This window comes from Myodes glareolus, chromosome 21, assembly GCF_982192425.1.
Source record: "Myodes glareolus chromosome 21, mMyoGla1.1, whole genome shotgun sequence".
Taxonomy (NCBI): domain Eukaryota; kingdom Metazoa; phylum Chordata; class Mammalia; order Rodentia; family Cricetidae; genus Myodes; species Myodes glareolus.
In genome coordinates this window covers 21,319,425-21,331,501 of record NC_142046.1, presented here as the reverse complement: position 1 = coordinate 21,331,501, position 12,077 = coordinate 21,319,425, and the positions used below count along the sequence as shown (strand labels likewise).

General features: G+C 47.9%; 1 protein-coding gene across 4 annotated transcripts in view; it reads right to left on the bottom strand.

Moving 5' to 3' along the window:
• Positions 1–12,077, bottom strand: part of Cacna1b (calcium voltage-gated channel subunit alpha1 B) — a 162,143-nt gene that overhangs the window by 106,413 nt on the left and 43,653 nt on the right. For all 4 annotated transcript variants that reach the window (XM_087899911.1, XM_087899910.1, XM_087899909.1 and 1 more), the window contains 4 exons: positions 8,346–8,449; positions 6,768–6,883; positions 5,365–5,421; positions 4,533–4,625 (listed from right to left, as the gene is read on the bottom strand). In XM_087899911.1, the coding sequence (XP_087756037.1) occupies positions 4,533–4,625; positions 5,365–5,421; positions 6,768–6,883; positions 8,346–8,449 (370 nt within the window). The remainder of the gene's footprint in view (positions 1–4,532; positions 4,626–5,364; positions 5,422–6,767; positions 6,884–8,345; positions 8,450–12,077) is intronic.

Sequence of the window (12,077 nt, the reverse complement as noted above, 5' to 3'; positions counted from 1 at the left end):
GAAATAATAACGCAGAGAATAAAGACGGAGCAACCAGGAAAGAAGTCACATTAGACCCGACTAGAGCTTGAGGGGAAAGCGGAAGCCAGGTAAATACATTTTATAAAGGAGCTTCATGGATGTGCTGCTGGTCTCATGTCAAGTTCACACAGCTAGAGTTACCTGAGGAGGGAGCCTCAGCTGAGAAGACGCCTCCATAAGATTGGGCTGTGGGGGCATTTTCTCAATTAGTTATTGGTGGGGGAGGGCCCAGCCCATCGTGGGTGGTACCATTCCTGGGTGGGTGGTCCTGGGTTCTATTTGAAAGAAGGCCGAGCAAGCAATCAGGAAGCAGCACCCTCCATGGCCTCTGCATCAGTCCTGTCCCCGATTCCTGCCCTGTTTGAGCTCCTGTCCCACTTCCCTCAGTGATGGACAGGGATGTGGAAGTGTAAGCTAAATAAACCCTTTCCTCCCCCAACTTGCTGCTGGTCATGGTGCTCCACTGCAGCAATAAGAACTCTATCTAAGACAGTATTCTAAAGAAGAATAAAAAAGAGAAAATTGCCGTGTAAATGCAATCCAAAAACACTGATTGCAACAACAAAAGAACTGAACAACGGCATGACGTCAGACAAGATGGAGGCCGGGCATCGCGCCTATAATCCCAGCACTCGGTAGGTACTTGGTTACATAGTGAGTTCCAGACCAGCATGAGCTACAGAGTGAGACCTTGTCAATAATAATATAGAGCTAAGTGTCCAATGGCATAAGAAGAGACCCTGTGTGGTGACAGGGAAAGACCCGAGGGAGCCACGGTGATTGCAGTCTCACAGACAAGGCTAGAATACAAGACAATGCCATTTCAAAAGCATGCAGCAGGAACCCCAACAGCACCCCTCCAAAGTGACAGTTCTACAAGACAAAAACCAAAGAACTTCATTTAGCAAGCCTGATAACTCTCAGCTACAGGACACATACTTTTTGTTTGTGCTAGTGAAACATTAAGATTAGTTACAAACCTTAATTTGAAAATTTATAAAATTCAGGAGATTTATAGGCCACATTTCCCAACCATTATCTGATATAATTTTATCAAATTAAAGAGCATCCAAATATTGCGCCTCCTTGTCAGTTAAGAAGCAAACTCCTAGATATCCTCTGGCTCAAAGGGGAAGTAAAGAATATGACGTGGAGGCCAACAAAAACGGAGCTCTCATGGCAGAGAGGAAGGCACACACCCAAATGCCTTCACTAGTTACGAAGAAAGAAAAAAAATGAAACAAATGACCTGTGTTCAAGAAATTAGAAAGGGGCTGGAGAGGCGGCTCAGCACTCAAGAGCATTAGCTGCTCTTGCAGAGGACCCAGGTCTGGCTCCCGGCACCCACACGGTGACTCACAATTACCTGTAGGCACACACTATGCAGGCAAAGCATTCGTGCACATAAAACAAAATAAGTACTTCTTTTTAAAGAAAAAGAAATTTAAAAAATAGGACTGGAGAGAAAGCTCAGGAGTTAAGAGTGTTTAGAGTTCTTGCAGAGGTTGCAGGTTCAGTTCCCAGCACCCACATCAGGCAGCTCACTGCCACTTGTGACTCTAGTTCCAGGAGATCCAATGTCCTCTGGCCTCTGCTCCTGCACCCATGTGACACAGGTTAACTCACACAGGCACACACACATAAACAAAAGTAAATATTTTTAAATAAATTAGAAAGTAATATAAGATTTAATAATGACAAAATAATAAATTATAAATGAGGAAAACAAATTAAAAATATGATCAAAGAAGTCTAAAGAGCAGGATGTCTAACATTCATCAGTATATACATGCTAATACGTGATATAATGATAATGACCAAATGTCATTCTGTGTGATCCTCATTAGAAAAAGAGAAAAACCTGAGGATACTCAGCCAAAAGCAGCAGAGCCATGCTGACAGGGTCTGTGTCAGCCACAGAGCCACGAGCAGTTTGCACACACAACACACATACACACACCTGTGTGGACCTGGCTTCCAACAGGCATCTACAATACCTGTGCTCCCAGCAAACCAAGACCTTCATGCCCCAACCCAGCCCACAGCCCCTCTCCTAACCAGAGCTCCTCTGGCCTTGCTGTTCCTCAGGCAAAAACCAGAGCTTCCTTGATGTCGCTCCTCCTCTCAGACACAGCTGACTGGACCATCTTCAAACAGACCTGAGGTCCAAGCATTTTCATCTCCTCCTCTACTACCTCCAAAAGCAGGCACAGGACCCCTCCTCCTCTTTGATTTGGACACCGGCCTTCACTAACTGGCTTCCCTGCTTGGGTCTTTCCCGGGTTCACTTTACCTTCAGCATCCCAAGGAGACACAGCTGTTCCAGTGAAAGCCAGACAGCAGACCTTTAGACCAATGACGGCCACCTGGAATCCTTGCTCGGCCCTAGCCTACCTTCAGCCTTTGACATTTTTCATGAATGCTAGCTCCATTCCTGCCTCTGGGTCTGGATACCTGTTTCTAGAAGGTTCTTTCTCATTCTTTCTCAACTCCATACTCAAGGGTATCCTTTGTCCTGAGGCCATGAACATGACACTACCTCAAGACCCTTCAGGTCCTACCCTTCCCGCACCTCTCCTCCTCCATCACAGCTTCATCGGGGGTGCTGCACATCTGACAGCCATCCATCCCATCTGAGGCTTCGCTGCATAGCCACCCCCAGAGACAAAGGGCCCTGATCATCTGTCCAACACAACAGCTCAAATGCCTCAAACTACTCCTGGAGCAGGATGGGTATTTACTGAATACTTACTGTGGGAATAAACACACAAATGACTAAACACAAGAGGGATTAAATTAATTAAGAGTCTGCTACATGCGACTCTATAGGAAAAACCCCCACAGATTTCTTAATAAAGTACAAACTACAAAACTGGCCCAAGTCCATTCCCACCCCCGTTTTTCTGGGACCACATAGGCCTTCAGTTAAAACTCACCTATAAATGACTACAGAGTTCTCTAAAGTATAACATTTTTAAGAATTCCTTTGAGGAATCCTTACAATGTATCTTGATCATAGTCTCCTCCTGCTTCTCTCCCAGCTCCTCCCAGATCCACCCCCACTCCCCACCTCCTCCAAACTACATGTCTCACCCCCAACTCTCCACCTCCTCCAAATTCCATGTCCTTCTTTACTTTTTAAAAATAATCCGCCAAGTTCACTTTGTACTGCCTATGTATATGCATGGGTTTGGAGTCATCCAGGAGAGTGTGGTCAACCAGCCAACTAGGAGCCATACAATTCTAAGTCTTTAAAAGCATGTTACACCATAGTAAAAAAAAAAAGGGGGGGTCAAAAATTTTAATTTATTTTACAAAATCAGAATGTAGGTAAAATAATAATCAAAGAAAGTTATCTAAATATAACAATAATTTTTGAAATTAAATTTCGATCTGCAATACCCATTGGCCTGTCATTACTGTAGAATGAACACAAACAACTCAACAGAAGAACAAGTGAGTGGCTACTCACTCCGGGTAACAAGAGGGTCAGAACAATCAGCAGTCAACAGAACAACAGCTACAGTCCCAGTCAAAGATGCTTTGTGCTCAACCATCGCCTCCAAACTGGGGGGTGGGGGAAGAGGAGAGCGGTGCACAATGGCTCACACTCTTAATCCCAGCACTTGACAGGCAGAGGCAAGTGAATCTCTATGAGTTCAAGGCCAGCCTGGGTTACATAGAGAGACCCCCATCTCAAACAAAACAAACAAAAAACCTGGAAAAAGTTTTGAAAGGAACAGGCACCGAGGAAAAGGGCAAACATCTTTTTGAACTACTAATGAAAGATACTAATGCTGGAATTCTCAAAAGTGCAGACACCGAGGGTAGAGACCCTCGGGAGCCTACCCTGGGAAGTCTATCTATGGAAACAAAGGTTCTGGTAAGAAAACACAAACGCTTACAGTAATTTAAGGCAACAATTCTCATTATGAGAAAAAAAATAGAAAAAAGTAAGTGGCATAGCTGAAGAGACAGCCAGAAGCGGAGAGGGGCACACAGTGACGAGCAGGGACCAGATTCCAACTGTAACCGTACTCTGGGACACTCGGAAGGACTAGGCAGGCCAGGTGGGGTTGCTGTGTGGCATCGGCAAGGCTGGGAGCTGTGCAGGAGACCCAGAGACACATCGTCCTGGCAGAATGAAACATACCAACGCCTTCAGAAGGGAAATGCCAGGTGTTTGGGGCACTAAGGGACCTAAAGTTCCTGCTCTGAAGGAAAAATCAACCAGTCTTGCTTCACTACGTGAGAAGGATGGCTAGAGCCAGGGTGTTACAGGCCCAAGCCAAGGAAAGGGAGGATCAACGGAAGACAAGCGGAACCTTCTGTCCCTTTCAACCTGGGTTCTCTGACCACAACAGTAGCAGTGCCCAGAGAAGGGTATGGCAGGGAGGGATCAGGCAGCAGAAAGGGAAGACCCAGCAGTATGACAGAAAGAGCCCATATCTGTGCTACATATGTATCCAGTCAGGGCCTGTACCGCCTCAGGAGGGGCTCCAGAGACTCACCAACAGCACAGAGATCTACAAACCGGTCCTCTCCCTCCTCCGCGTGGATCAGGTCATTTCGGCTCTTCTTGGTGGCAGCTCTCTTCAACACTGCTTTAAACAATGGGTAGTGGAGACCAGTGTGAGTTGCGCATCAGGTAACCCATCTCAGGGTGTCTTTCAGCTGTGTGGCACTATCGTGCCTGAGAATGGCCCCTTTATCTCAGTTCCTGTACTGACACTGAGGCAAAGCAATTCCCTGACCTTGATCCTTGGGCCCTTCTTACTCCTCACACCAAAAGGACATGGAATTTTGAGGGCCTCCCTTCTTTATCTTTCATCTGATGCAAGGACACTAGGGAGGCCTGACCACCAAGAAGACATAGACACATCCCTCTGGGACCAGCCCAGGGATGCAGAGGTGTAGGTACAGATCTGCTCATAGTGGGTGACATGCAGAGATGACAGTATACCACGCTGTCTGGTCCCAACCTAAGCCTGCCTATGGCTAGAACTGTGCAGGCAACAGCAGGCGCCCACAGCAGTGGAGGCCCCCAACTCTACTAAGGGCCCTAGATGGTGCCCAAAGTCTTCTGCGGCCTTAGGGATAACCTTAACTCCAGAGGCAGACAGCTAATCTTAAACCCTGCAGGTATGAAGCTTCTAGAAGCAACATTGTCCAGTTTAGCTTCCAACAAAGATAACGTACACATGGGCCATAAGTCCAGGCTGCTCAGATTCTACAGCTCCTGTGTCACTACGACAGATGCAAGGGACCTAACATGGCACAGTGTCCTGGAGAAACAGGTCTCTGAGTGCCTGCTATGTGGGGAGTATTACTGAGATCACTTACCATCCAAAGGCGACTTCTCTTCTGCATTCTTGTCCTCCTCTGCCAACATGACTTCCTCTGCGGGGGGTGGGGGGGGGGCAAAGCTCAGGTCAGGGCCTTTCTACGCATCCCCCAAAAGGGGTTCACCCCAGGGAAACCTGGGGGAGTAGTCTGGAAGTACCGCCTGCTCCTCTAGACACACCCACTCCAGCAGGCTGTGACTGCATGCTTCTACCAATATCCAAACCGTGCCCCAAGCAGAGGCCCAGCGACCTTAACATCCCATGTCCAACCTACAAATTGTCCTGTGTAGGTACACAGGTTCCCCATTTTTCCGAGGCGCTATGCAGGGCTGTTCTGCTTCCTGGTTCCACTGCATCAGCTTGAGGGTGTAGCATAGAACTGCCCTCTCCTGTTATGTTAATTTCACCTACGGCCCAAGGGTGTAGCTTAGAGAGAACTCTCCCTTTACTGTTATGGTAATTCCACCTGCAAGCAAGGTTCTCGCTGCAGGCAAGGTTCCCGGGTCAGCTTTTCTCTGAGCCTGAGCACGCCCACCTGGCTTCCTCTTTTCTCTGTTCAGCTGCTCTCCGACCTTGGGTGCGGGCCCCCTGACTTTTCTCTTTCCTTGTTCCTGATGGGGGGCTGGTGTCTTTCTGCCCCACAGTATATATACCCGACTTATGCTTAATAAAGCTGCCATTTGCCACTTGCTCCTTGGCAGATGAGCCGGTCTCTTTGTGTGTGTGTCATGTGTTCAAACCCCTAGTACAATCGTCCGTTCTCGTGGGCTCGAGTCAGGAAAAGCGCGCGCCTGTTTCGAGGTTCGGGTGTCCACAGAAAAGTGCGGAAGCTTACAGTCCTGGGCAGCAGCTTGAACTGGGAATTACCACTCAGGAAGCATTTCTAAGACCTCAGGCAGGAGAGCAGCCCACATGGAAGGGAGCTACCAGCCCACATGGATAGACCAGCCCACATGGAAGAGAGTAGCCCACAGAGGTAGCAGTTCACACTGAGGGGAGTAGACCTCACGGAGGGAAGAGCCCACGTGAAGAGGAGAAACTGCCCACATGGAAAGGGGCAGTCAACAGGGATAGAGATAGCCCTATGAAGGGAATTTCCCAAGTGGAGGGAGCAGCCACATACAGGGGAGCTACTTTACCTGGGGATGGAGGAAGTAGGTTAGAATTTAGGTTTACAGTGCCCAGAGCAAGGGTGATAGAAAAACTCAGGGCAATAGCAGGGTACTCAGGTCCAGCATGGACTGATCCTCTATTCAGAGGGTTTCTGACTATCACACAACAATGCACTAAGGCACTAAGAGTTCGTCTTTTCCCCAAGCTCCACCCCTGCACCCAGGAATCCTTGATGCAGCAAGGTGGACAGTGCACGAAACAGAAGTACAGCTGCCCACACAGACTCACCCGCCTTGAAGATCCACTCCAAGTACCCGTTCAGTTCTCGCTCAATCTGCTGCTGCCTACGGAGCTTCAGGAAGGCACGACGGTTCTCTACTCGCTCCCGCTCCTTGGCGAACTCTCTACACCACGTAGGAGAGAAGAGCAAGCAGCTCCAGTGAGCGCAGGTGTGCAGGACAGTGTTGCTTCTGGAAACTTCATGCCTGGAGGCAGGCTCCTGCCAGCTCCCACGTCCTCACCTCACCTCACCCACCGCATGTTCTGGCTCCAGTTCTGGGAATCCCTAGTCCTGCACCATACTCCTCCCTACTGCTGTGCTGCCAGCCTCCTGTGCTCTGCCGAGCTGCCAGCCTCCTGTGCTCTGCCAGCCTCCTGTGTTCTGCTGAGATGCCAGCCTCCTGTGCTCTGCCAGCCTCCTGTGCTCTGCTGAGCTGCCAGCCTCCTGTGCTCTGCTGAGATGCCAGCCTCCTGTGTTCTGCTGAGATGCCAGCCTCCTGTGCTCTGCCAGCCTCCTGTGCTCTGCTGAGATGCCAGCCTCCTGTGCTCTGCTGAGATGCCAGCCTCCTGTGCTCTGCTGAGATGCCGGCCTCCTGTGCTCTGCTGAGCCGGCTCTCATCCATCCTCTACCCGGTTCAATCCTAACCCTCTCTTTGGATCTCATTTGAGATGCCCCATCCTCAGGTGCCTTCTCAGCCTTAAATCTCCTCATCAGACTAATTCTACTCTGTCACTGTGTAATCTGAGTAAGAATGGTCCCATAGGCTCATGTGTATGAATGCTCACTCATTAGGGAGCGGCACTATGAGAGAGTTTAGGAGGTGTGGTTTTGTTAGAAGAAGTGTGTCAGTGGGTGGGCTTTGAGGTTTCAAAAGCCCCCATCATGCCCAAAGAGTCAGTCTCGGTTAACCAGTCTGTCTACCTCTCCCTAACCCCCCCCCCTTGCTATCTATCTATCGATCAATCGATCGATCAATCTATCTATCTCTATCTCTGTATCTCTCTCTGTCAGGATATAGAACTCTCAGCTCCTGCATGTCATCATGCTTCCCCACCACGATGATAATGGACTAAACCTCTCAAACTAAAAGCCAGCCCTAATTAAATGCCTTCTTTTCTAACAATCTCGGTCATGGAGCTCCTTCTTGCCAGTATACAGTGGCTAGGACAGTCACCTACACTGGAGGTTCAGGCAGCCCCTGCAAAGGTACCTGCAAAGTTATGCTAGTGATGGCTGCAGCCATCGTAGGGCGCGCACAGAGACCAGGACCACGCTAGCGCTGGAGCGTGCTGTCCTCTACTTCTACTCTTTATCCTGGCAGCTGCTTTGGGGGCCACCAGGCTCTATTTCCATGCACCCTGGAAGCCAAAGGCCTGGTCATTAGTCTTCAGGGCAAGACGAACGGAGTCATCCAGGGAACCTGCTGCTCAGGTAGGAGCAGAGTCAGGTCAGGCCTGACTGCTTACCATCTTTGTGACATGACTCCCTTGGCCAATATAAGGGTAGGAGCTCCAAACAGGAGCCCAGGTGCAGAACGGAAGAGTGCTATGTGCCCACGGGCCCGCGTCACAGTCCATGGTTCTTACCCCGAGAGCACACCCAGCACTAGGTTGAGCATAAAGAAGGAGCCAATAATGATGAGAGGGATGAAGTACAACCAGTTCCAGGTGTTGCCAGCTGCGTCATTTGTCTGGAAAAGAGGAGATGAGACAAGTCGACAAACCACATCTGGGTGCTTGGCCTGTAGGCCTCCTCAGGAAGGTCCAGGCAAGGAGTCTGGGCTTTGTCAGATCTGTTCCTGCCCCACAATGCCTTCCCTGGGTGGAGGCTTCCATAGGACCAGGCAAACCGCACGTCTCCAGCCAGGAGCAAGTCCAGAGAGCCAGAGGCTGCCCAGAATACACTGAGGACTACTTGTCTGGCCTCTGTCTGGTAGACAATTCTTTGATAGGATTGGATACTCATGGCCTCCCTGAACAGCTCCCAAGATACTTTCTCTTACATGGAACCCCATAAGCTCCACTGTTAGGGTTAGTCCTGTCTGCGCATGTCTTCAGTGGGTCCCCAGTTCAGGCCACATGGGCCTCCACACTGAATTCTCCACAAGCCCGTAGAATATATATCTCATCCCGAGCTCTGGATGGCTCGGCACCCAGACATGATCTGAACAGCTGAAGATGTGAAGGCCATCCCCTTTGCTTAGTATAACCAAGCCCACTGGAGAGAAAGCTCCCCCGAACCCAGCTTAACTCCACAGCTGTTTTACTGTATGGACTCCAGTGGGCCTGGCTGAAGGGAGCAGTGAATCTCTTTCTCCATGTGCATCTACGGCTAGAAGCAAACCACAAGTAGGGTGGATGCTGAGGACGGGCACCTCCCTATAGACAGCAGGATAACTGAGCCCTGCTCCAAAGCTAGGCACCAAGGCACTTGTCAGGATCTCTGCCCTCCAGCCTGGCAGATTTGCAGACTCTGTTCTTAAACAGCCCTAGACACCTAGCAGCTTAAAACTTCTGAGCCCTGAACACTGACTGCAGGCTGTCACTGAAATACCTGTCTCCAACTCAGAACTGACATTCAGAATCCCAGCTCTCAACTGTAGTTCACATTCCCATATCCCACCTCTGCACAAACACACGGCGCCTCTGACCCCCGGGCGAAACAGACACCAAGAGCAGCAACCTCCCTGCAAGTCCATGATCCTTCTTCAAAGAGGAGACAGCACTGCTGCAACCCCACCTGCCCCATCCCCCACAGGGCACCCATATTTCTCCTCATAGAGCGTCCTCTCCATGAGCCAAGTCACTGCATTTTCTCCCTCCTTCAAAGCAAAGCAAAGCAGAACTTCCACTTCTGGGAAGCTAAGTAGTCACATTCTCCTCCTTGCTTCTACTAAACAGGATCAATTCTTTTGAACATTATATAAAAAGTATAGGAAAGATCCTAGAAAAGGTAGACCAGCTCTGACCCCAAGACCTAAGGGGAGCTCCTTGGGTTTTGTTTTACCTCATACACCCCAGACTTCAAGCCAAAGAAGTCTGCACCTCCATTCCTTTTTTTCTCCTTTTTTTAAATTGATATTTATTGGGCTCTACATTTTTCTGTGCTCCCCTCCCTGCCTTTCTCCTCCCCACTTCAATCCTCCCCCAAGGTTCCCATGCTCCCAATTTACTCAGGAGATCTTGTCCTTTTCTACTTTCTACTTCCCATGTAGATTAGATCTATGTAAATCTCTCTTAGTGTCCTCATTGTTGTCTAAGTTCTCTGGGATTGTGGCTTGTAGGCTGGCTTTCTTTGCTGTATGTTTAAAAACCACCTATGAGTGAGTACATGTGATAATTGTCTTTCTGGGTCTGGGTTACCTCACTCAAAATAATGTTTTCTAGCTCCATTCATTTTCCTGCAAAATTCAAGCTGTTGTTATTTTTTTCTGCTGTGTAGTACTCCATTGTGCAAATGTACCACATTTTCCTTATCCATTCTTCAGTCGAGGGGCATTTAGGTTGTTCCAGGTTTTGGCTATAACAAACAATGCTGCTATGAACATAGTTGAGCACATGTCCTTGTGGCACGATTGAGCATCTTTTGGATATATAACCAAAAGTGGTATTACTGGGTCTTGAGGAAGGTTATTTCCTAATTTTCTGAGAAATCGCCATACTGATTTCCAAAGGAGCTTTACCAGCTTGCACTCCCACCAGCTATTCAGGAGTGTTCCCTTTTCACCACAACCTCTCCAGCATAAGTTGTCATCAGTGTTTTTGATCTTGGCCATTCTTAGAGGAGTAAGATAGAATCTCAGAGTTGTTTTGATTTGCATTTCTCTGATGACTAAGGATGTTGAGCATTTCCTTAAGTGTCTTTCAGCCATTTTAGATTCCTCTGTTGAGAGTTCTCTGTTTAGGTAGTTCTGTATTCCTTTTTTTTTTCTTTTTTTTTGGCTTTTCGAGACAGGGTTTCTCTGTAGCTTTGGAGCCTGGCCTCGAACTCACAGAGATTCGCCTGCTTCTGCCTCCCGAGTGCTGGGATTAAAGGTGTGAGACACCACCACCCAGCTGTACTCCATTTTTTTGAATTATGTAATCTTTTGGTGTTCAATTTCTTGTCTATTCCTTTTTTGAATTGTTGATCAGAGCTAAGAGACCCCCAAAGCATGCAGCCTATTCTTGTTGCCCGTGGCTATCCCCAGGCATGGAAGGTAAGTCCCTATTGCTAAAGAAACCATGAACTTCAGAAACAGGGCCCAGAGACCCCTGAGCTAGAACTGACTTCAATCCCCCATCCCTGAGAACCAGCTCTAATGGTACCAGAAGGTGCCATGTAAAAGTTTCCAAACGAGGTAGGCAACCAACAGTCCTACCCAGCTATGATGCCTATGAACCACATTAACGACCATGGCATGACAATCCTAAGGGCACAGTAGTGGCACAGATACCTTGGCAGTAACCAATAGCTCACTGATTGGGTTTAAGGCCTGCTCAATAAGGCAGATGCCATGCCTGGTACTGGAGACCTAGTTAACTACTCAGTGAAGTCATGGTCACTGGAGGAGAATCTACAGTCACTAATTTACAAAACCAGCACGATTCCTAACAAAATGCTATAAACGTCTGTCCTTATAACCATAGATAAGAACAGCCATCAACCTTCATCAAGAAAACTTCTCTTGCAACAGATGGATACCACCACAGCAAAACATAACCAATTAAAATACAGAGATGTGGAGCTCATACATCTATACCACGCCATACCTAAGAACATTGCAGAGAGGAGGCAGAAAGACTGTAAAGAGCCAAAGGATCAGGGAGTTTGCTGTGAGACCGTGTCTCCTAGTAACATCAAAAACATACATACAAACATGAACAACCAAGACAATATGTCTCCTCCAGAAGCCAGCAATCCTAATCTTAGGCCCTGATAAAAGCAATTTAGCTGAAGCACAAGACAAGGACTTCAAAATAGCAAGTGTGACTATATCCAAAGACTTCAAAGAGGACATGCATAATAATGAAGACCATGAAAAAGATGAATAGTTGAAGAAAATAATGAAGACAATTCAGGACATAAGAATATAATTTAACAAAGAAATAGAATCACTAAAGAAACCCAGAGAATCAAGCTTGAGTAAAAGCTAATGCCAAAAAAGATATATGGTATTGCTTCCTACAAACAATATTATTAAAATCAGAAAATAACACAAATAGTAAGCAAGCTCCTGTTGTCAGAGCTCAAGAAGGGGGAGAGGACAACAGATAAGTAAGTCTGACTATGGAGGGCAGGCAATCATCCAGGGTTGGAATATTTTGTATCATATCTGT